Below are 26,892 nucleotides of genomic sequence, written 5' to 3'. Positions count from 1 at the left end.
ATGCAAAATGTTTTTTATTTGATAAAGTTCGCTATGATTTAAATGGTATCGAGATTGATCGATGCAAATACGTTGGACATACAACTATTATGAAAAGTTTGGTATCTCTAACTCCACCGCAGCTGAATATTATAGAAAATGCAGGGTTTTCAAAAATTGAAGCTGATTCAAGAATAACTTTAGAAAATGGATATTTTGATGTTACAATTCCACTGAGCATGATTTTTGGCTTTGCCGAGGATTATAAGAAAATTCTTATGAACGCCAAACATGAACTTATTTTAACAAGAGCGCGTAATGACACTAATGCTATAATTCAAACAGGACAAGGAGCTGATGAAGAATTTAAAATTTTCATCAATAAACTAGAATGGATGATTCCATGTTTTACCTGCTGATAATAATAAAATAAAATTATTGAAATTCATCGAAAAAGACCCATTAATTTCAATAAGTTTTCGATCATGGGAAATGTATGAATATCCTTTAGTTCCTACAAGTTCAAAAGTCCTATGGCAAATCAAAACTTCCACCCAATTGGAAAAACCACGATATGTAATTGTTGGATTTCAAACAGCGAGAAAAGATAAACGAAAAAAATATGCTTGTCATTTTGATCATTGTAATATTACAAACGTAAAACTCTTTTTAAACTCTCAGTATTATCCTTATGGTAATTTGAATCTAAACTTTGATCAAAATCAGAATGCTTTACTTTATGAAATGTATGCTAATTTTCAAACTTCTTACTATGGAAAAGATTCAAAACCTATATTAACAAAGAATATTTTTAAACAATTATTTCCTTTAATTGTTATCAATTGTTCAAAACAAAATGAGTTTTTGAAACAGGCATCAGTAGATGTACGATTAGAATTTGAATCAGGATATAACATGCTGGCTGAGACTACTGCATATTGCCTAATATATATATATATATATATATATTGTGACGTGGCATTTTGCCACACACAATAATTAATATTAACTAATTATCACCCATCAAAATGGGAATCTTCCTTTTTCCTAAAATAAATAAAATATAAAATTAGACAAAATAAATAATTATTTGAATGTAGTAATAAAATTAAAGTAAAATAATTGATTAAACATGTCAACTCGTCGAATCACTCTCGTATTATTTTGATTAACCCATTAACGCCCAAAAACTGAAAATTCTTTGTACACATTCAGGTTACGTTATTTTAAATAAATCGGTCAACATTTTCTACGAGAGGTACATTTCCTATAGGTCTTGAGTGTGCTCTTTCCGATTCCGGTATCAAAAATTAATTTCGTCTAAGCCGAAATTAAATATGGCGGTTTAAATATCAAAAAACACAAAAAAAGTTTCATTTTTTTCAGTTTGACATTTTTTTTCAATCGGAAAAAATGTAAGAATAAAATTAAATTGTCAACCATAGGTGCATAAAAGTTGTGTACTTTCGAGAAACGTAAAGTAGAATAAAAAATTTCAAGATGGCGGACCAAATATGGCGTCAAATTCATTGTAAAATGTGAAAATTTTGTGCAATATTGGTCAAATTGACAAAATGTAACTGGATTTGCCTGAATTTTGTTACTCGGGGGTTTTTGGGGTCGCTGATTAAGAATCTGAAGTCGGTTTTCAAAAATGCAAAATGGCCGATCCAATATGGCGGATGAAATTTTAAAAATGCATTCAATTGGTCTGAATTTTCATACTCGGAGGTTTTCGGGGTTGCAGATTACGAATTTGAACTTCTTTTTTAAAAATTCAAAATGGCGGATCCAATATGGCGGATGAAAAATTTTAAAAATGCATTCATTTGGTCTGAATTTTCATACTCGGGGGTTTTCCGGGTTGCTGATTACGAATTTGAACTTCATTTTTAAAAATTAAAAATGGCGGATCCAATATGGCGGATGAAAATTTTAAAAATGCATTCATTTGGTCTGAATTTTCATACTCGAAGGTTTTCGGGATTGCTGATTACGAATTTGAACTTCATTTTTAAAAATTCTAAATGGCGGATCCAATATGGCGGACTAAAAAAAACAATTCATCGTATTTACATGAAATCAGTTACTCGGGGGTTTTTGGGGTCGCTGATTAATAATCTGAAGTCGGTTTTCAAAAATACAATATGGCGGATCCAATATGACAAATGAAAAATGTAAAAATCCGTTCAAATAGCCTGAAGGGGTTTTCATTTTTTTTAGCAGCCCATTTAGGCGTTTACCAATTCTTACCACGTGGAGGTAGACAAAATTAAGAATGTTATTTTTTTTTTATTTTTTTAAATATAATTTGTTTATTTTAGAGTTAATTATTAATACTGAATTAAAAATTTATTTATTCACATTTCTGAATATTTCTAGTGACATACACACAGAAAGAAATAGTTAGTAAAACTTTCATGAACTAGATATTATCTTCTTAATGGGCACGAAGTTAGTAAATTTTTAAACTTTTTCAACGAATTCATCAACTTTTTCTGTGCGCATGCGTAAACATTGGATTTTATGGAGATAGTGGTTATGGATCCGCCATTTTGTATTTTACAAACCCGACTTCAGATTCTTAATCAGCAACCCCAAAAACCCCCGAGAAACTGATTTCATGTAAATACGATGGATTTTTTTCAAAATCCGCCATATTGGATCCGCCATTTTTAATTTTTAAAAATGAAGTTCGAATTCGTAAACAGCAACCCGGAAAACCCCCGAGTATAAAAATTTAGACCAAATGAATGCATTTTTAAAATTTCATCCGCCATATTGGATCGGCCATTTTGCATTTTTGAAAACCGACTTCAGATTCTTAATCAGCGACCCCAAAAACCCCCGAGTAACAAAATTCAGGCAAATCCAGTTACATTTTGTCAATTTGACCAATATTGCACAAAATTTTCACATTTTACAATGAATTTGACGCCATATTTGGTCCGCCATCTTGAAATTTTTTATTCTACTTTACGTTTCTCGAAAGTACACAACTTTTATGCACCTATGGTTGACAATTTAATTTTATTCTTACATTTTTTCCGATTGAAAAAAAATGTCAAACTGAAAAAAATGAAACTTTTTTTGTGTTTTTTGATATTTAAACCGCCATATTTAATTTCGGCTTAAACGAAATTAATTTTTGATACCGGAATCGGAAAGAGCACACTCAAGACCTATAGGAAATGTACCTCTCGTAGAAAATGTTGACCGATTTATTTAAAATAACGTAACCTGAATGTGTACAAAGAATTTTCAGTTTTTGGGCGTTAATGGGTTAATAAAAATTGTATACTCGCGTTCCAAAATGTTTTTATGTTATCACGAGGAATTGTCGACATATCCATTCCTGGTCGCTCATCTGTTACGAAGTCAGCAAGGGAAGTACTTCCTGGTGCATATATTTGGATGAGATTCCTGAATATTCAAGAGCACCAGGAAGCCGAAAGAATATTGATTGTTTTGATCCTGTTATAATAATGGGGGCAACCATTTTGGAATACAGGACACTACTACGCCCTCTGGTAGAGTTGCGATCTACCTTACCAGCGACATTGATGAAAGTTATCGACGCGTGATATATCGATTATCGACAAATGGAAAGTAATTAATTACTTTCACTGGGACTCACCACCAAAAAGAAAGCGTGAAAGGTGACGCCGACTAAAGTAAAAGTTCAGCCATTTAATTATTCTCGTTTTGATGGTGATTAAGGCAGCACGCCAAAGAAGTTTGTTTTTAAAAAGTAAAAAATAATAATTGACCATGTCTGGACGAGGCGGAATGCGGGGTCGGCGTCGAATAAACGGTGAGTCCCAGTGAATAATATTTTCCATTTCTCGCCAGATTGGCATAAAATATAAAGAAATAAAATAATAAGTGAAAAAAAAAGTAAAGTGATGTTTGCTCACCGCATGTCAAGCGGAATAATTTTTGTAAATTCGGCCATGGGCCGAATACTTTAAGTGAATTTTCATTTAGTATGTGGCCACTATTTTAATCACGTACCCACACTTACACAAATATTTTCTAATAGTAATATAGCAAATAACTAATAGTTAAAATAAAAAATAACAAATAGCACACAAACATTTATACAACACACACACACATTTAATGTTTACACTTTAGGCTTATTATGTTAAATAAACAAATCATATCGATTGTTAATTGTTGTGTTCAGAAAATAATAAAATAATATATCTTATTCAATTCTTAAAATTACCTATTGCAGACACTCTTGTACAAATTCAGAGTTCAGGTAAATGCTGTAGACCTTTTTCACATCTGCCGTTTTTATTACTTTGTTTTTCACAATTTATGCAAGTCTAGACTTGCAAAACTATTAGGCATCGGTACTACAGTACATGACTCATTTTTACCTAAATGTATCCCTTCCTAATTACAATTTAGTCAGTACCTTCTGAGCCTTCGTCCTGAACACAACCTCTTCTCTCAACACATATACATATTGAATAAAAATAAATTTCATCTAGATTTTGGATTTCAATTATTTGTTGTTGCACCCGATCACCAAAGTGGTGACCCCGACGTGATTTATTGCTTAATACGTTAAGTAACGTGTGATTTGTGCATATTTTTTTATTTTTTTAATCGTGTTGGAGCAAGATGGTGAACGAAAATGATAATGGTGATGTTTTCCATCCCGCTGTACAAAACGCAAATTTAAACGTGAAGCTCCCGGCTTTTCTGTTCGCTGATCCTGAATTGTGGTTCTCATTGGTGGAACAGCGTTTTAGAGGATTGCAATTGACAAATGAAAGTGACAGATATACATGTGTCGCGAACGCGTTGGACCCAAAGGTTGCATTAGAAGTGCGTGATGTGATTGTTTCTACTCCTCCCAATAATCCATATACTATATTAAAAGCGCAAATACTCAAGCGGTTAAGTGCATCTCAAGAAGAAAAAACTAGGCGGTTATTAGAATTGGAAGAAATGGGCGACAGAAAACCTTCGCAGTTTTTACGTCATCTCCAAACTCTCGCGGGTACTACTGTACCGGACGCGATGTTACGAACGCTGTGGATGCATCGCCTTCCGAATAGCGCGCAAGCAATTTTGGCCGCTCAACAAGAGCTTCCCTTGGAAAAGATCGCGGAATTAGCAGATTCAATTATTGAAGTCAATGCTCGAAGTCGTCCAGCTGTTGCAGAAGCTTCCATAAACACTGCTTCAATTGATATAATTTTACAAAAATTTGATCAAGTAGTAGCCACGATGACAGCAAATATGGGGGCGATGAAACTTCAGATTTCAGAGTTACAAATGAAGGTTGACAATAACCGATCGGGACATCGAGGTAGATCGCATTCTCGGGGACGTTCACGATCTCGCGGAAGAAGTGCATCAAATGGTGTGTGCTGGTATCATAGTCGTTTTGGTGAAAAGGCGACAAAGTGTTTGAGACCGTGTACGTTTAGCGCGGGAAACGAGATGAGCAGTCGTTAATGGCGACGGACGACCTTGGCCCTACAACATCGCGCCGTATTTTTATCAGTGATTCAGAGTCAAATATACAGTTTTTAGTGGATACTGGTGCAGATTTGTGCGTATTTCCTCGCGCGTTACTCCGTCAACCACGAGAAAAGTCATCTTACGAACTTTCCGCGGCAAACGGGTCAACAATCGCGACGTACGGCACCACTAATATTACTTTAAATTTGGGACTTCGACGAGACTTTCTGTGGAGATTCGTGGTCGCGGACGTAACTAAGCCAATCATTGGTGTCGATTTCTTAGCATACTACGACTTGTTGGTAGATGTTAAAAATCGAAAATTGATAGACTCTTTGACGAAAATCGCGGCGATAGGAACGGCGGTAAATGGAGAAGTGTGTAGTGTAAAAGTGATCTCAGGATCTACCGTGTATCATGAATTATTGTCCGAATTTCCGGAGATAACGAGACCAGACGGTAGAGCTACCGTGAAGCACGATACCGTCCATCATATTAAAACGCGAGATGGACCTCCCGTAGTGAACAAACCGCGTCGTTTAGCTCCAGACCGTCAGCGGGCCGCGAAAAAGGAATTTGACATGTACGTAAAGCTCGGTTACGCGAGGGCATCCAAAGCAAAATGGTCATCGCCACTACACATGGTCCCAAAGCCCGGGGAAGAGTGGAGACCATGTGGGGACTACCGTGGCCTGAATGCAATAACAGAACCCGACCGTTATCCAGTGCGACATATACAAGATTTTGCTAACAATCTTGCTGGAAAAACAATATTTTCAGTAATTGACCTTATGAAGGCATTTCACCAAATTCCGGTTGCCGAGGAAGACATTTGTAAAACCGCCATTACAACGCCGTTTGGGTTGTTTGAATTCCCTTTTATGACGTTTGGGTTGCGGAACGCGGCTCAAACGTTTCAGCGATTCATAGATGAAGTTCTCCGCGGTTTGGATTTTTGTTTCGCATATATTGACGACATTTTAATTGCGTCAGATTCGGAAAAGGAGCATAAAGAACATTTAAAAATACTCTTCGCGCGTTTACGGAAATATGGTGTAGTTATCAATCCGTCGAAGTGTATTTTTGGACAAAGTGAAGTGAAGTTCTTAGGATACCTTGTCAGTGGTAGTGGTACTCAACCTTTACCGGAAAAGGTTGAAGCAATTAAAGCATATCCTCGACCAGAGACTGTGAAACAATTACGTCAGTATTTAGGTATGTTGAATTTCTATAGGCGATTCATACCTAATGCGGCAAAAACGCAAGCACCATTGAACGAACTTTTACAAGGAAATGTCAAGGGGAAAGTTCCTGTAAAATGGACACCGTCAGCTGAAAAAGCATTTGAAGAGAGCAAAACTACTCTAGCTCATGCTACACTGCTCGCGCATCCCAGAGAAAACGCTCCGCTCGCTATATTTTGTGACGCGTCGGATTTTGCAATTGGTGCAGCGCTGAATCAACGGATCGGAAATGAATGGGTACCTTTGGCATTTTTCTCCAGAAAATTGAGCACCGCTGAAAGGAATTATTCAGCATATGATCGAGAATTGCTAGCAATTTACGAAGCTGTAAAATACTTTCGTCACATGCTGGAAGGAAGGATATTTACCATCCTTACAGATCACAAGCCAATCACATTTGCATTCAAGAAGAAGGACAAACAATGTACTCCTCGACAGTTTCGATATCTTGATTTTATCGGACAGTTTTCCACTGATATTCAACATGTTAGAGGTGAGGACAACGTTGTTGCAGATGCGCTTTCCCGAATTGAAGCAGTAGAACCTGTCTTGGACTTGAAAATGCTTGAAAAAGAACAAAGGAATGATCAACAGTTAAGGGTGATGAGAAATGATTCCTCCTCAGGATTGGAACTTAAATTAATAAGAATTCCGGAAGCTGATGCGTCAATTCTATGTGATATATCTACATCCTCAGCAAGACCATATATTCCTGGAACTCTCCGCAGAAAAATATTTGACAGTGTACACAAACTCTCACATCCCGGAATCAATGCGACAGTCAAAATGATAACACAGCGTTATACTTGGCCGTCGATTAAAAAGGATTCTCGAGAATGGACTCGTAGCTGCGTGGAATGTCAACGTTCAAAAATTACGAGACATGTTATCACCACACCAGGAATTTTCCAACTACCATCTCGGAGATTTGAACATGTTCACATTGACATTGTGATCATGCCGATGTCGGAAGGATGCAGGTACTGCCTGACGTGTGTTGACAGATTCTCCCGCTGGCCGGAGGCTATTCCAATGGAAGATCAAGAAGCTGAGACGGTCGCCCGAAAATTTTATACTCATTGGGTAGCAAGATTTGGAACACCATTAAGGATTACATCCGATCAAGGACGACAATTTGAATCACACTTGTTTCGTGAGCTGAATCAACTGACAGGCGCATCCCACTACCGCACTACGGCATATCATCCAGCAGCCAATGGAATGGTGGAAAGATTTCACCGTCAACTAAAAGCAGCAATTAAGTGTCATCAACACTCACGATGGACTGAAATCTTACCGACAGTGTTGCTTGGTATTAGAGCAGCATGGAAGGACGATCTCCAGTCAACAGCAGCAGAAATGGTGTATGGGCAAACACTTAGATTGCCTGGCGAACTTCTGACGTCATCATCACAATCAACTACAGCGACAGCAGAATACGTTCAAACTCTCCGCAACCACATACAACAACTGCGTCCAGTCAACGGAAGCAGACATGGAGAACGGCGAACATTTATTTTCAAAGATCTCGCCACAGCTGAAAGTGTATTTCTTCGACATGACGGACCAAAATCACCACTGCAACTACCATATGATGGCCCATTCAAAGTTGTATCAAGATCTGAGAAGGCCTTCAAAATCAACATGAACGGTAGAGAAGTCACGGTCTCTATTGATAGGCTCAAACCAGCCTATGTTATGGAAGACAATGACGACAACTTTGACGATAACAACGAGGAAAGCGACGAAGAGGAGACTGTTGAGATAATTTTCAACCCAAATAACGTTCCTGTACGACGAGTGGCAAATGAGCCACCACCTAGAATCGAAAGAGTGCCAGATCCTGTTCCAGCTGTTCCACAAGCCGTCCTGCACGAAAATATTCGTACCCGTTCAGGTAGACGAGTACGATTCACGGATAGGTACCAAGCTGGTTTTTCGTGATGCTATCACTGGTAGGGGGGTACTGTGGCCACTATTTTAATCACGTACCCACACTTACACAAATATTTTCTAATAGTAATATAGCAAATAACTAATAGTTAAAATAAAAAATAACAAATAGCACACAAACATTTATACAACACACACACACACACATTTAATGTTTACACTTTAGGCTTATTATGTTAAATAAACAAATCATATCGATTGTTAATTGTTGTGTTCAGAAAATAATAAAATAATATATCTTATTCAATTCTTAAAATTACCTATTGCAGACACTCTTGTACAAATTCAGAGTTCAGGTAAATGCTGTAGACCTTTTTCACATCTGCCGTTTTTATTACTTTGTTTTTCACAATTTATGCAAGTCTAGACTTGCAAAACTATTAGGCATCGGTACTACAGTACATGACTCATTTTTACCTAAATGTATCCCTTCCTAATTACAATTTAGTCAGTACCTTCTGAGCCTTCGTCCTGAACACAACCTCTTCTCTCAACACATATACATATTGAATAAAAATAAATTTCATCTAGATTTTGGATTTCAATTATTTGTTGTTGCACCCGATCACCAAAAGTAAAAAAGAAAAGTAATAAATTAACAATAATAAAAATTGAAATTGAAATTAATAAATATTACAGTCAAATTAAACTCAGTGAAGTGATTAATGTGTTTTTCTCCTTACCTCCCCCTCTCCGCGGTTTGCTAGGGAACTTTCCTAACAATTTTCTGAACTAGTCCGGTAAAAATTTAAAATAAATCAATAATTAACTTTTGTATATTTTTTAAATAAAATATTCTGGCGCTAATAAATTATTCCCTTCTAAATTAAAATAATTTAATAAAAATATATTAACCTCAAAGTGTAGATAACATTTTTCTAGTATAGTTAAATTTATAATAATTATCAGTATCAAAATTATTAACAATAAATAAAAATAAAATAAAACTAGGCTAAAATTATGTTATAAATGGCACTCCAACAGTAGGGCCCGAGAAAAATACATTAATTTTAAAGCAAACATCATTTACAAAAATAAGTGAAATAAAATATTGAAGTTTTGTGGTGAGAACTCGTGTTTTATTACGCACGACCATATAGTAAAATAAATACATGATAATAATCATTTCAATGAGTCAAGGTCGCACATAATAAGAAGCACGACTTCTCACAACATCATGGTTTACTACCATTATCGAGAATCAAAAATACGAAAGTAAATTCGGTGAAAAATAAAATTGATTTTTATCTGAATAAAAATCAGTTTCATTTATTATAAATAATTTAAAGAGGGATTTGGCTGAGTCATCGTCGCCTTCTATTGAATTGAAGTTATTGAATGAAAATAATTGAATTGTGTATTCAGTTCTTGATTGCGAAAAAAAAATATTTCAATTGTCTGTTCTCAATATTTTTTTTAGCAAGTGATGAAAAAATAAAAAATTAATAAAATTTTTTTTTTGTCTATAATTAAATCAGGAGAGGATATTCTCCCTGATAGAAACAAAATAGTAATTTCTTAAATAACAAAATTAATTTTTTTTAATTGTGTCAAAATTAATAATAATTGACTTTATTATTTCCTGTCATTATTCCTCCAATGGACATTGAACCGTGATTATTTTTTTTGTACAAAATCTTTTTCTTGACTATATTGTTGACAACAATTTTTCATTTTTTTTATACAACATTTTTTTTGTAATTAAGGACTGATAGGGCACTTGTTTATTTTGTTTGGTTGACCTTACACTAGAGGTCCTTCGCGATCGGGTCTATCGCTATCTTAAATTTTCACAAGACGATAGACAAATAAAATGGACCCCAACGGATTAATTACAAATCGCCTTATACGTATCTGATTCAGAATCAGTTGTAGATTCACGCGAAGAAAACCCTTTTACAATGGGAAAAATATCGAATACTCTCACATCAGAAATGTCAATACCTTTTTCGAGTACAGTATATTGTACTCAAAATTCGAATATCCCTACTATCACAACTAGTAGTTCGACTTATTCATTTGTAACAGTGGGAAATACATTAGCGAATACGGTCCATTACCCTAGAATGAGTTATACAAATGAGTTTAATAATAATTCGGGTCGTAATACTCCCTTAAGTGAAAAATTTGAAACTCATAAACCAGGTAAAATGTCAGTAACCATTCAAAAGTCAAATCAGGAATTCTCATTACCCGCTTACTATGAGAATTTATCAATTCAAGCTAGTAAGCCTTTAATAGATTTCGATAAAGAAATTTTTGGTCATAATTCTTATGGTTTCAAGTCAACAGAGCAAAATGATTGTCTATTGACACCTAATCAACCGGAACTTGAAAAAACGGTAGTTAGAAAAATTAATGAGAATAAATCAGCATTTAAACCAAGAAATAACGATAGTTTTAATCGAATAGATACTAGGAAAGACTGTTCTAACCCGAAAATTAAAGAAATTCGAAAAAATGATACTCATAATAAATTGTTTTCGGAAAAACATAAATTCAGTCAACCGTCGATTAATTCGAGAAAACCATTAGATACAATAGTTCGAAAATGGGGTATAAAATTTTTTGGCGACAAAACCTCGAGCGTTGAGGATTTCTTATCACGAGTAGAGGATGCCATGGAAATCTCATCACTTCCGGGTGAAGATGTTCTTCGTGCAGCACCGTTGCTCTTAGATGGAATTGCGCTCCAGTGGTTTAGGTTAAATAAAAATAACTGGTCCTCATGGGACCAATTCAAAGGGGCGTGTCGAGCTAATTTCGGGGATAAAAATTATCAGTGGAGACTTGAAGAACAAGTTCTAAATCGAGTGCAAGGTCCGGATGAGTCCACTACAAATTATATCATTAGTATGCAAGGACTCTATTCTAAATTCACTCGGCCTGTCTCATTAATTGAAGCATTAGATAGAATATATTTTAATCTCCGCCCTGAAATGAAACATTCAATGAGTAGGCGCGAATTTAATACCGTAAACGAATTATCTGTTATAGCTGCCGAAGTTGAGCGCATGTTAGAGTCGCGTAAAATCGAAAGAACTCCGGTGAAGCCGGAAAATTCATTTTTTCTAGAATTCGCTTATTCGGGAAATTTTGAATCTAAATCAACTTCAGTTTCGGAGAATAAAGAATCGGTAGTAGTAATGGAAAAGATGACTAAAGTTTTAGATATTTTAGTTAATAAATTAAATTCAAGTTCCGCGAATAAAAAAGAAGCGAAAGTTTCAGATAATACAAAAAATGCGGATGTTAAGAAAGAAAATAGCGATAATCCTTTTGCAAATTAATCAAATCCAAATAATTCGCAAAGTAAAAAGTCTTCGCAGGTAAAGAAAAAGTTCCGTGAACCTAAGCCTGAGCCTCCTTGCTTTAATTGTGGTAAGGATGATCATGCGTGGAGGAAATGCCCAGTAGAGTGGGAAAGATTCTGACACATATGCGGAGAAAAAGGTGCTACTAAGTATAAATGTGAATCGGCTTTCTGTAAGGTAAACAAAAGTAGGAGATCAACCTTAGGGTCGATGATCCTCCTAATTTAGTTTTACAGACCCTTGCCAACAAAATAACAAATCACTCGGATAAGACTAAAATAACCGCGATTAACGAGGCTTGTGAAAATTACATAGAAGAATCTAGTTCGAAGTTAGAAAATCTAGTTAATAAAAATTTGGATAACAAATTAACGAACCTGATTAGTGCATCGATCATTACGGATCATAAATCGAATAAAGTTTTTGAACAACCTATTAATTGTAAAATTGAATCGGTTGATACTATTCCGCATAATATTAATAGTCCCGACTTAGCTTGTCATAGCGGACAAAAGGGAAATGAACTTAATAAATTAGGCGGTGTCGGTACCCATTCAAGACCTTACATTAATATTATGATAGGGAACTCAGAAATTAAAACACTAATAGATACGGGTTCAACTAGAACATATTTAGGTTCGATAGGAGAATCTATAATTAATTCGAATAACTATAAAATTCGTAATAATAAACAAAGCAGCGTTTTATTAGCCAACGGTGCTATAGAGCCAATTATTGGTGAAAGTAGATTGCCAATAAGTTTCGCGGAGTTAACAAATGAAATTAACGTCCGAATCGTTCCAAAACTAACGGAATCTTGCATATTAGGTATGGATTTTTTGCGAACATTTGGAATAATCATTAAATTATTTAAAGAACTCATAAAAATAGGAGTTTTAGAAACATCAAATAGTGATTGGTGTAATGCGGTTGTAATGGCTCGTAAGCCGGATGGTACCTACCGCCTCTGCATTGATTTCAGAAAAGTTAACGCGGTAACAGTTAAAGACTCATATGCGTTACCTTTCCTGGCAGAGATTTTGGATAAACTTAGCTCAGCTAAATATATTTCCAAATTGGATTTGAAATTAGGTTACCATCAAATACCGTTAAGCGAAGAGAGTAAAGCAAAAACTGCTTTCTTCGTTCCGGGATTAGGCCTAATGCAATATAAAAGAATGCCTTTTGGTCTCTGTGGTGCACCGGCCACCTTCCAAAGGCTAATTGATAAAATAGTAACTCCTGATATGAAACCTTTTGTATTCGCATACTTAGACGACTTAATAATAGCTACTGAAACATATGAGGAACATCTGATATGGCTCGAACGAGTTATAAATAAATTATCTGAATCAGGCCTTACTCTTAATCCAGATAAATGTAACTTTTGTGTGCCTGAGGCAAAATACTTAGGATTTGTAGTAAATCATAAAGGCTTATCAGTCCATTATGAAAAGGTTCGTCCCATATTAGATTATCCTCGACCGAAAACGTTACGTCAACTTCGTCGGTTCATTGGAATTACCTCGTGGTATAAGAGATTCATTAAAAATTACGCACAAATTTGTGAGCCGTTAACACGTTTAACGAAGAAGAATCAACCGTTTAAATAGACAGACGAGCAAGAGGACGCGTTTAATGAATTAAAAAAGATCTTAGCTTCTCCCCCTATTATGGGATATCCGGATTTTAAAATCCCCTTTTGCATTCAGACAGATGCTAGTAATTTCGGGATAGGAGCTGTAGTCACTCAAATTCAAGATGGCCAAGAGCATGTAATCGCTTATGCCAGTCGCATTCTTTTTGATGCGGAGCGTAATTACTCTACAACTGAGAAAGAATGCCTAGCAGTCATCTGGACAATAAAAAAATTCCGATTCTATTTGGAAGGTTATCACTTTACAGTGATAACCGAACATAGTAGTCTAAGATGGTTAAAAAATCTTAAAAATCCGACCGGAAGATTGGCCCGTTGGTCACTCGAGTTATTAGAGTATGACTTTGAGATATTACATAGGAAAGGATCGATGCATGATATCCCCGACGCGCTTTCCCGAATGTATGAGGATTCGGAAGAAAATAAAGTCGCGGCTATTGAAGCTATTGACGATGAATGGTATAATAGACGTCGCGAATCGGTAATTAATGAACCACACAAATATCACGGGTGGCAAGTAATAAATGATAGGTTATATCGTTACCGATATAATCATCTGGTCGAAGACCTCATGGATGACCTTAATGCATGGAAATTGGTAGTTCCTAAGGAAGACCAACTTTTGATTATGCGGGAGGCACATGAAAATCCTCAGGCAGGGCATTAACCCTCGGAGCACATACTGGGTCACACAGACCCTGTCATTAATTTCAATGAAGTGTAATTCGAAAAGTCGGCAATACAACACGAACCTAAGGCCATCTAGTGGTAGTTTAAGGTATTAGCAATCCATTGACACGCTTGGCATATATAGTATAGCAACCAGCAGACTACTGGTATAGTTATAATTTTTTCGAGGGTCACACAGACCCTGGTGTGTACCAAACGTTGTTTCTTACAAAATTGGCATTTTATGTTTTATAAAAATAAAAGCTTCATCGACCTTACCGAAGTATACAAAAGTTTGTCGTATTTGTATATGTGTTCATATATTACATGATGCCATATAATTTACGTACGCGTATTAGAAATACCTTGCTAGAAAATGAAGAAGAAGAAGACTTTGGTAGTGAAAATTCTGCGGATGAAGATAATTTGTCCATTAAGTTATCATCGGAAAGTGAAGTATCTGAATCTAGTGAAGAAGAAATTTTAGAACATAATACTTCAAATCATCGGATTTTAGAACAACGAGAGCGGGCTCGAGGTAGACCATCAGTGACGCTTACGAGTAAAAATAATACGAAATGGAATACACGTCCACGTAGCAGAGTGTCAGGTAAAAATACTTTAGCACATGTAAAACTATATTTACAAGTTATAAGAAATTTTTATATCGGATTATTCATAGGACGGTCGGCTGTTGAGGAGAGAATTCCTGGTCCCAGAAATGGTGCAGAGAACTGCAACGAAGTGACAGAATTTTGGAATCTTCTTTTTGATGAAGAAATTCGTAATAAAATTGTGGAATACACAAACATAGAAATTAAAAAGGTTTGTGCAGAAATGATGGCTAATGAGACTGCCTTGCAGACATATCATCGCACCACTGATTTGATTGAAATAAACGCGTATATTGGGCTACTCTACTATTCAGGAATGTGGAAGTCAAACCATGTTTGCATCAAGGAATTGTGGAGTAATACCAGTGCATAGTGGCCGATTTCCCGAAAAACCTGGCCAAAAATCGAAAAATGATACGATTTCAATCAAAATTGGTATACCCATGTTTTTTGGGCTTCTGAATTCAAATTTTACATTGGTTGTGTCAAATTCAAAATGGCGGAACCAAAATGGCCGTTTAGATTTTAAAAAACTTTGCTGAAAATCGAAAAATGATACGATTTCAATCAAAATTGGTATACCCATGTTATTTGGGCTTCTGAATTCAAATTTTACATTGGTTGTGTCAAATTCTAAATGGCGGATCCAAAATGGCCGTTTAGATTTTAAAAAACTTTGCTGAAAATCGAAAAATGATACGGTTTTAATCAAAATTGGTATATCCATGTTTTTTGGGCTTCTGAATTCAAATTTTACATTGGTTGTGTCAAATTCAAAATGGCGGATCCAAAATGGCCGTTTAGATTTTAAAAGACTTTGCTAAAAATTAAAAAATGGTACGATTTTAACCAAACTTAGTATACTTACGTTTACTGGGTTTCTGAAATCAAATTTTACATTTGTTTTATCAAATTCAATATGGCGGATCCAAAATATTTGCTGGTATTATAAAATTGCGTATATGTGTTAGAGTTTATTTTTTTTAAATTACAAATGTGCTTAAATTTTAGTTTAAAGCGAATGCGAATGAAGAAAAAGTCAGTCTTTCACGTTTAGTTGCACCGCCGGCCGGTGCAACGCGCTGTCGGTAAACCGCGCTGGGTGAAATAAAAAGTGATACCAAAACTGCAGGGGCAGCTTGGGGCAGCTGATTTCAATTAAAATGAATCAAAAATATATTCTAGTTTATGATAATACCAGGTAGGGCGCGGATATCGGTGGATTTCACAACTATTTTCATGATTTACGTTGATAAAACAATACAAAAATCGTAGCCATGAATAGCGATGTTTAATGTCATTTTTTAAAAACTGTACGTTTTAAATGTGATGATAAATACATTCAACCTATTTCATACACCTTTGTTAATAATTCCCAAAAAAAAGATATTCAAAAATCTGCCGTATATTAGTATATTTTTACTATTTTAACTGTGACGAAAATTTATAGTTATGAAACGTTCTGAGTAAATCTCTTGGAAAGATCACTTTTACTTGTTCACATAATAAATTGATGATAAAAAAAATCGGACAAGTGCGAGTTATATATAAGGCTAGTAGCTGCTTGTCAAGGAAAAATCGAAAGTTATCTAAAAAATAAAATTTGTTTATTAATTCCAGAAAAATCAACTCCAATCATCCTCGCTATATTTTTTTTGTAATCTACACGTAAAAATACGTCAAAATATATAAATTTGAATCACTGTAGAAAAACTTTTTTCGTTTTTTGCGGAAAAATACATTTTTTTCTGAAATTTATCATTTTTCTTCAAAAATTTGATAAAAATTGATCATCAACTCCAATCGCACTTACATTTTTTCCCTGTATTTTTCACGCAAAAATTGAGTTTTACAGCAAGTATGAACAGTCTGGATTGAATATTGTGTGCGCTAGGGAGAATAAATCATTTTTTTCGAAATTTTTGATTTTTCCTTGACAACGCTATGTAAATTAATCCGAATCAAGTTCGCTATAATTTTCCTGTAATTTTCACGTAAAAATACGTAAGTGTGTCAAATTTGAGCTCTTTATGTCAAAAGATGTGGCCGCTAGGGGGGGGGTACATACTCATTTTTAGGGTTTCGTGGCCCAGGGCCGAAAGCCTTATAGTTTCGCTTTGGCGTCCGTCTGTCCGTAGTACACTCGTATGGTTTCCATGGCAACCGTTTCCATAGCAACTGTTACCATGGCAACAGTTCCCATAGCAACCATTACCATGGCAACCGTTTCCATGGCAACCGTTACCAAGACAACTGTTTCCATAGCAACCGTTTCCATAGCAACCATTACCATGGCCACTGTTTCCATAGCAACCGTTTCCATAGCAACCGTTACCATGGCAACAGTTCCCATAGCAACCACTACCATGGCAACCGTTTCCATGGCAACCGTTACCAAGACAACTGTTTCCATAGCAACCGTTTCCATAGCAACAGTTTCCATAACAACCGTTACCATGGCAACAGTTCCCATAGCAACCATTACCATGGCAACCGTTTCCATGACAACCATTACCATAGCAACCATAGCAATTAGCAAATAATGTAATTATAAATTATTTATTATGTACAAATAACTTCTGATCTGAATTTAAAAAGCCACGAAACCCTATATGTAGGTGCTTTGCGCCTGCTTCTTTTCCTGATTTTTAGGTATTTTTCATAAAAATTCATGGTTTTTCCTTGACAACGCTATGATAATCAACTCCAATCATGCTCGCTATATTTTTTTTGTAATCTACACGTAAAAATACGTTAAAATATATAAATTTAATTTCCTTTAAATAAAATTTTGTTCGTTTTTGGTGGAAAAATACATTTTTTTCCTAAAATTGTCATTTTTTCTTGAAAAACTTGATAAAAAGTTAATCATCAATTCTAATCGTGACCGCTTTTTTCCCCTGTATTTTTCCCGTAAAAATACATTTGTATACTAAATATGATCTGTCTGGGTTGAATATTGTTAGCGCTAGGGAGAATAAATTATTTTTTTCGAAATTGTTGATTTTTCCTTGACAACGCTATGTAAATTGATCCGAATCAAGTTCGCTATAATTTTCCTGTAATTTTCACGTAAAAATACGTAAGTGTGTCAAATTTGAGCTCTTTATGTCAAAAGATGTGGCCGCTAGGGGGAGGGTACAAAGTCATTTTTAGGCATTTTTCGTAAAAATTCATGGTTTTTCCTTGACAACGCTATGTTAATCAATTCCAATCAAGTTCGCTATAATTTTCCTGTAATCTACACGCGAAAATACATATGTGTACTAATTTTCAGCCCTCCAGATAAATTTATGTGGCCGCTAGGGGGGGGTACACGATTTCAAAAAAACCGATATTAATAGGGTTCCGAACCGAGTACGGAACCCTAAAAAGTGTAATTTTTTTCGCAAAATTATGCAGTGAACCCTCCTTTATAATATTCAATAATAAAAAGTATAAATTTCTAAAAAAATTTTTTTGACTTTTGGCCAGGTTTTTCGGGAAATCGGCTACTGTGCAGTGGGTACAATTTATACCGTTGTACAATGTCTAAGTCTCGCTTCCAATTTCTTTCGAATCATTTACGTTTCGACGTTAGAGAAAATCGTTCAGAAAATGATAAGTTATCTCCCATTAGAGAGTTATGGGACAAATTCATTCACAATTGTGAATTCTACTATGAACCAAGTAATGATACAACAGTGGATGAACAATTACTGTCATTTAGAGGAAGGTGTATCTTCAGAATGTACATAAAAACTAAGCCTGATAAATATGGTTTAAAGATCATTACTTTAAATGATGCTGATACTTTTTATTTAGTAAGTTTTTCTTTTACATATTTTTGCCATGCATGTGTCTATGTAATAATAAATTATAATTTAAATATAATAAATAAAATAATAAATAATAATAATAAAATAATAAATAATAATAAATAAATAAAAATAATAAATAAAAATAAACATTCCAATTTATTTATAGATACACGGGATCCCATATTTAGGAAAAACAGGTCATCCGCCAACTGAATCATCGGGAGAATTTTTCTTTAAAAAGGTGACAATGCCAATTCATGGAACAAACCGAAATGTCACTTGTGACAATTGGTTTACAACGATTTCACTTCTAAATGAAATGTTGGAAGAACCGTACACTTTGAAAATCACTGGAACGATTCGTAAAAATAAGAGAGAGATTCCGAATGAGATGAAAATCGCGTCAAAGGAAGTACCTTCTTCCAAATTTTGCCACAATGGAGAAATCACTTTAGTGAGTTACACGCCGAAAAAACATAAAATTGTCTTAGCAGTCAGCACTAAAGTAAAAACCAATTGTATTCGTGAAAACAACAAACCTGATATGATTTGTTATTATAATAAAACAAAAAGGGGCACCAACGTTTTTGATAAGTTATGCCATGCATACACAACTGCTCGTGCGACAAAGCGTTAGCCAATGCGATATTTTTTGGTATGCTTGACCAAGCGCAAGTAAATTTAAGAATTTTATACACTTGTAAATGTATTCAAGCGAATAATTCACAGCATCGATTGTCAGCGAAAGATGTTATAAAAAAACTTGCGCTTTATTTAATTGAGCCTTTTTTGCGAAAAAAATTGAACAACGCGACATTGCGTTAAGAAATTCGGAAAGGCATTTTTTTCATCTTGGGAAACAACGAAACTGTTGGAGTTGAAGAATTAAGACCAGAAATGCAGAAAAGAGCACGATGTGTGATGTGTGACTACAAAAATGACAGAAAAACAAAGATGTTATGTTGTTCTTGCCGACGCCCAATGTGCAATGATCATCGTAGTTATGTATGTAACGAATGCGTTCAAAATAAGTAACTAACTAATAAGGAATAATAAGTAACATGTTAATCCAAAGAAAATAATAAAATACTATTAAATATGTTATTAAAAATGTATAGTTTTAAAAAGTTGTGTCGAAAATCACATTTTTATCGTCTTAAAAGTTACCTTCGTTAAACTACAAAATAAATACCTTTTTTAAAAAATGAAATAAGGTGGTATTTTTTCCCTTATTCTAACACACTTCGAGAATATAAATCCCAATTTTTAGCTTAAAATATTAAAAATTACAAAAGTTACATTTTTTTTTAAACTCAATTTTTTCTTTTTAATTAGTTAACTTCACGAATTTTTTTTCAATATGCAAATAATTTAATAATACTTCTAAACTGCATATTCTTATTTTACAAGGTTCAATGAATAAAAAAATATTTTTTTTGTGTAGATCAGTCCAATAGTTTAGAAATGGGGGAGTTTTGTAAAGTAAACAGGGTCACAGCGACCCAGACTGTGCTACTTGTTCGAAAAAAGAGGTGTGTGCTCCAAGGGTTAAGGTGGTCAAAAGACCTATGATAGAATTGCGATAAGATATTTCTGGCCGGGGATGTTCAAAGATGTAGAAAAATTCGTGCGTACTTGCATTACTTGCCAGTTAAATAAAACTGAACAATCAAAACCGCGTGGTATAATGGGGCAAAGAATAGTACAAGAACCCTGGAGTGTTGTAGCGACGGATATAATGGGTCCGTTCCCCAAGAGTACACGAGGTTTCGAATATTTAATTGTTTGTCAAGACCTATTCACGAAGTGGATAGAAGTAGCACCGCTTCGTACAGCAAATGCTACCACTGTAATAAATTCATTTCGTGAACTGGTAATAAATCGCTGGGGTACACCGCAAGTATTGCATTCGGACAGTGGTACCGAATATCATAATAATGCTATTAAAAGTCTAACTATGGCTTATTAAATACATCATTTATTTAATCCCTTATACCACCCACAGGCGAACCCTGTTGAGAGAACCAATAGGGTTCTCAAAACAATGATTCGGTCATTTATTGGCGAAAATCATAGGAACTGGGATATCTTTGTTGGTGATTTTCGTTTCGCTTACAACACGGCGCTGCATAGTACTAATCGCGTAACGCCGGCGTTCCTAAACCTTGGCCGAGAGCCAGTTCCAGTGCGGTCTATGCGTCGTCTTGTGGAGGGGGAAAACGAGTTGCCAGTCGCTGATGTCGCAGAATGGACAACTCGTATGATCAGACTTAATGACTTACGAGAGAAAATCTGTCCAAATCAGGATCAAGCATTCCTTAAACAAGCGAAATATTATAATCGTAGGCGTCGGGATCTACAGTTCAAAATAGGCGATTTAGTTGAGAAACCTATACACGTGTTGTCCCGTAGGCAAGATAGGTTTGCTAGTAAATTAGCTCCAGCTTTTCATGGTCCGTTTATGATAGTAAAAGTAGTCTCGCCAAACGTATATGAATTGTCCTCGACAGAAGGCCGGTTAGCTGGAAGGTATCATGCTTCCCATCTTCAACCATATTATGTGCTTGAGGAGGACATTGAATCGTCTAATTCGGAAGAGGGGCGAATATTAGATCGGGAATTAAACGAAATAATTTGGTCTGATCCTGAACCGGAAATAGAGAATACTGATCCGGAAAATGATCCAGAAATAGTAAGAAGTCCTGATAGATCAGACGAACCCCATCAGCGCAGAAAATTGCGCAATCGTTCGTTTTCGTATTAAGTGAAATAAAATTGGCGACCTGTCAGAGGGGTCCATGAGTTAATTCCAGAGAGGATTATAAAATAAATAAATATGTAAGATGGAGGGAGTTATATAAAATTTGACCTTCTAAAACCAAATCTTTGTTGAAATTAGAAAAACTCATAAAAAGATTCTGTAAATAATTTTGTAAATATAAAAATAAAAATCTTTAACTAAATAACCGTTAATCATCTTAAAAAGACCACTTTTGACCGTTATTTATCTTAATACAATAGAATTGGGAAAACTAGGTCACACTTTTGCTCTAGATTACGTTGAGATGTTAATCCAGTTGGATTTTGTATAGATGCTGCATGAACCAACTAATTTAATTGGTCCATGACCTCTAATAAATATTAAGATGATTAGGTGAATTTGTTTTGACATAAATTGAGAATTTTAAGTTAACCTCTCTGGATGATTCATGGAAGTTCCATAGTTATAGATGATAAGTGATAATTTGGTCCTTTTGACAGCTCAAGTAATTCGCCAAGTTTTTGGTGAAGACGAGGAGAATGAGGAGGTGGAATGCCTGGTGGTAGCCAGAAGCTTGTGGCTCAGGGGAAGAGCCCCTTCGGAAGCTTCCGACTTTACGGAGCAGGATTTGGACCAAATGATCCGGCGAATAGCCAATTCCCCATCGGAGCCATTGTCCTTAGAGGAAGAGGGTCTTCTTCCTAGGCCCGAAAGTCCCCGACAGGCGGAACAGCCTGTACAGGTGGATCAGCCTGTGCAGGCGGAGCAAATTGCTTCTACATATGAAGATCGGGAGGTTCGGCCCTAGAGATCCAGGGGGTGGTGTATGGAGCAAATGCGGCAACAAATTGCTTCAAGAGCCAAGACTCCTGGATACTGGGGCAAGACGGCAGCAAAGGCAGGTAGCTGCGGCTATGGCCTAGGGAAGGGCCACAATTATTTTAATTGCCCGACCCGCATTAACAAAAAGAAATAATAATTAATTAAATTGTAAACTTTTTTTTTATGTCATTCTCAACCCTTGTGAGGGAGGGTAAATTACCCCTCACTATTAAAATAATTTCTTTTATAAACCTCTTGTCTTGACGTTATCAACCCGACAAACTGACCAACTTCTCTCCTTCACAATAATACTATTAATTTAGTTAAACATAAATTCTAAATAAAAAAATAGAGAGAAGAAGTAAAAATAAATAGTAATTATTAAAATCATTCAATGCTTTCTAAATTTTGATTCAATGGTTAAAATAGTCTTTCGATGAAAGTTAAATAAAATTTTTTTTTATTCTCGATGATTAAAACTAACTAAAATTTGAATAATAACAAGTAATACTAGTGAAATTAAAATAAAATAAGAATAAATATTTTTTTTGAGAGCTGATCTGGCGAGGGGTGGCTCCAAGATCTGGGGCTTACCTGCTCGACTCCATTGGGCCGAGTCTTGGCAGGGGAGAGTTGTGACGTGGCATTTTGCCACACACAATAATTAATATTAACTATTTATCACCCATCAAAATGGGAATCTTCCGTTTTCCTAAAATAAATAAAATATAAAATTAGACAAAATAAATAATTATTTGAATGTAATAATCAAATTAAAGTAAAATAATTGATTAAACCTGCTAACTCGTCGAATCACTCTCGTATTATTTTGATTAATAAAAATTGTATACTCGCGTTCCAAAATATTTTTATGTTATCACGAGGAATTGTCGACATATCCATTCCTGGTCGCTCATCTGTTACGAAGTCAGCAAGGGAAGTACTTCCTGGTGCATATATTTGGATGAGATTCCTGAATATTCAAGAGCACCAGGAAGCCGAAAGAATATTGATTGTTTTGATCCTGTTATAATAATGGGGGCAACCATTTTGGAATACAGGACACCACTACGCCCTCTGGTAGAGTTGCGATCTACCTTACCAGCGACATTGATGAAAGTTATCGACGCGTGATATATCGATTATCGACAAATGGAAAGTAATTAATTACTTTCACTGGGACTCACCACCAAAAAGAAAGCGTGAAAGGTGACGCCGACTAAAGTAAAAGTTCAGCCATTTAATTATTCTCGTTTTGATGGTGATTAAGGCAGCACGCCAAAGAAGTTTGTTTTTAAAAAGTAAAAAATAATAATTGACCATGTCTGGACGAGGCGGAATGCGGGGTCGGCGTCGAATAAACGGTGAGTCCCAGTGAATAATATTTTCCATTTCTCGCCAGATTGGCATAAAATATAAAGAAATAAAAAAATAAGTGAAAAAAAAGTAAAGTGATGTTTGCTCACCGCATGTCAAGCGGAATAATTTTTGTAAATTCGGCCATGGGCCGAATACTTTAAGTGAATTTTCATTTAGTAAAAAAGAAAAGTAATAAATTAACAATAATAAAAATTGAAATTGAAATTAATAAATATTACAGTCAAATTAAACTCAGTGAAGTGATTAATGTGTTTTTCTCCTTACCTCCCCCTCTCCGCGGTTTGCTAGGGAACTTTCCTAACAATTTTCTGAACTAGTCCGGTAAAAATTTAAAATAAATCAATAATTAACTTTTATATATTTTTTATATAAAATATTCTGGCGCTAATAAATTATTCCCTTCTAAATTAAAATAATTTAATAAAAATATACATATTAACCTCAAAGTGTAGATAACATTTTTCTAGTATAGTTAAATTTATAATAATTATCAGTATCAAAATTATTAACAATAAATAAATATAAAATAAAACTAGGCTAAAATTATGTTATAATATATATATATATATTGCAGTACCTTCGGCGAGAAATTCATTTTCTGTTTCAGGATGGAGTTCATCGTAGACGTTCAAGGTTTTAAAAGACCCTACAATGACTTTGTCTTTAAAGAATTGGCAATACTTCCACTTCAGGCTGATGCTCAACCAATCGTCTACCTATTTGAACCTCCGTGTAATTGGAATTCATTGCCAGGACGCTATAAAAGTGAAAATCTTTGGCTTACACATAATTACCATGGAATTCATTGGTCAGTTGGAGACGTTTTATACGATGAACTTCGTCCAATTCTACAAGATGTACTACGAGGTGCTAAAGTCATCTACGTCAAAGGATTAGAGAAGAAGACGTGGTTAGAAAAATATTTACTTAATGTGCAAAATTTAGAAGATTTTGATTGTCTATCACTGAAAAAAATTAAGTCTGAATTGTCAACTACGTGTACTCATCATACGCTTTATACTGAAAATTGTGCTGTAAGAAATGTAAGAATTCTACGTGATTGGTTTTTGGAACTTTAAACCAATATATAAGTGTTGTTGCTAAAGGAATTGATGAAGTTGATTCTGCACTGAAATCTTTCTACGAGAATTGTGAATCTTTTTTGTAAAAAAAATTTTTTTAAAAGTTTTAAAAAATAAACATGAATAATTTGAAATAATATCTCTCTCTCGTAATTTTAAAAACCTATCCCTTAAATATTATTTAATTTGAGTATTTCTGAAAATTATAGAATAATAATCTTTGTATTCATTCCTTCATTCATTCACATTTTTTTAGTACTTGAATTTTCTCATTATTATTAGATTATATATACATATATATCTTTAATTTGATAATTATGGTTCTCCAAGTTTTCTACCTGAAATTTGATTTGTCAAAACAGCTTTCGGTTAAGGGTTCGTAAGATGGTCGATGACCGTTTAACTACTGTCCTGAAAGGTGAAGTTGTGTCCCCCACTTTACCAGCCCGGTTTGAACAATCACCATGTGGTTATATGTACTGGAGAATAAAAAACAAGAAGAAAATTTTTGGTGCCAGCACCATTGGGTTAAATCGATTTATAACACATCATGTAGGTTTATTGAATGGAACTAAAATTATAAAACTTTTGAATATTAACATTTATTATCACAGTCCTGCGAGGGTGAGTTTCTAGAATGGCTGTACTTGTTTCTTGTAGTTTTTTATGCGCTGAAAACGAATCGGACCTTAAAAATGCTTCATCACGTCAGGATTTTTAGTAAATGAAGCCTAAAAGGTAAAAAATGGCCATTTTAGCCATTTTTGATAATTTTTTTTGGGATAGAAATTTTTTTTCAATTTTCCACGAAAAAGTCGCATAGTACAACTCTTTAGCTTTAAAACCGATTTTTCAAAATTATTGTACGATTTTTTAAAAAAAAGTTATGACATTTTAAAATTAACAGTTTCAGTTACGCCAATAGACGTTTTACCCAACGAATCTTTAGACAGTTCTTGGGAAAAATATTTTCTAAAAAATCTTGTTTCTATCTTATTGGCTTGAAATTTGTTACTCGGGGGTTTTTGGGATCGCTGATTACGAATCTGAAGTCGGATTTTAAAAATTCAAAATGTCGGATCAAATATGGCGGACAAATTTTACAAAAAATGATCTAATTAGCTTGAAACTCGTTACTCGGGGGATTTCGGGGTCGCTGATTACGAATGTGAAATCGGATTTTAAAAATTCAAAATGGCGGATCCAATATGGCCTGCCTTAACTGGTTCAAAAACCCCCGAGTAACAAATTTCAAGCCAATAAGATAGAAACAAGATTTTTTAGAAAATATTTTCCCCAAGAACTGTCTAAAGATTCGTTGGGTATAGAGCAATTCCATGGGATGTGATCACAAGAATTTTTGACAATTTTTAAAAATGTTCAAAATTTTTTGAGATATCTCTAATTAAAAACTTATGTCATTTTTTTAAAAAGACCATGTAACTTTTTTCCTGTTATCCAAATGAGATCAATTTTTTTCAAATTTCTCACAAAAAGATGCTATTTTAAGAAAAAAATAGTTCATGAAAAAAAAAATTTTTTTTACCCGGAAAAAAGTCAAAAAAAAATTTTGAATTTATTTTTGGAAAAAACTATCTCTTCGATTTAAAAAATTTTTTTTCTGTTTAATGCCTATGATGTTAAGAATAACTTCTCTAATTTTCATAATGGGACAGAAAGAACTTTGCGAGAAAAAAATTAAAACGTCCCGTGCGGCGCGACGGGTCGCGCGCATCCCAGTTTTCACGTCCATTATATAGTATGGAAACTGGCAAATATCTCGAAAAGTACGAATTTTCGTAAAAAATGTTTAAGACAAATGTTGTTCCAAACAAAAAAATCTACAATGTTACAACAATGTTGGGCCATACAATGGAAAAAGTGGTTTTCTCAAATAAGACCACTAATTTTCAGTATTAAATTCGTAATCCTTATGAAATTCTGCGTTCAGACATATTGTATAAGTGCCCAAAATATTGGTCCCAATGTCTGAGATTGGGTCCAACATTTTTTGACAAACACATAAATAAATTTTTAAAAATCTTATCTTTGGGGTTTTTGGGGTCACAGAATTAGAAATTCGAAGCTAATTTTGTAATTGGGCACAGAGCCCAATGTGAGATTCCACGGCCC

General features: G+C 34.7%; 1 protein-coding gene across 3 annotated transcripts in view; it reads left to right on the top strand.

Moving 5' to 3' along the window:
- The window catches only part of LOC127279926 (uncharacterized), a 42,166-nt gene extending 17,389 nt beyond the window's left edge, over positions 1-24,777 (top strand). For all 3 annotated transcript variants that reach the window (XM_051302585.1, XM_051302584.1, XM_051302583.1), the window contains one exon: positions 24,285-24,777. In XM_051302585.1, coding sequence (XP_051158542.1) covers positions 24,285-24,756 — 472 coding nt within the window. In that variant the 3' untranslated portion in view covers positions 24,757-24,777. The remainder of the gene's footprint in view (positions 1-24,284) is intronic.
- Positions 24,778-26,892: the final 2,115 nt, after the last annotated feature.

Source organism: Leptopilina boulardi, unplaced genomic scaffold (genome assembly GCF_019393585.1).
Source record: "Leptopilina boulardi isolate dan_hultmark-lab unplaced genomic scaffold, ZJU_Lbou_2.1 LbouV2_226, whole genome shotgun sequence".
NCBI classification, from domain to species: domain Eukaryota; kingdom Metazoa; phylum Arthropoda; class Insecta; order Hymenoptera; family Figitidae; genus Leptopilina; species Leptopilina boulardi.
Note: the sequence above shows the minus strand (reverse complement) of the source record. Positions and strands in the feature narration are given on the sequence as shown.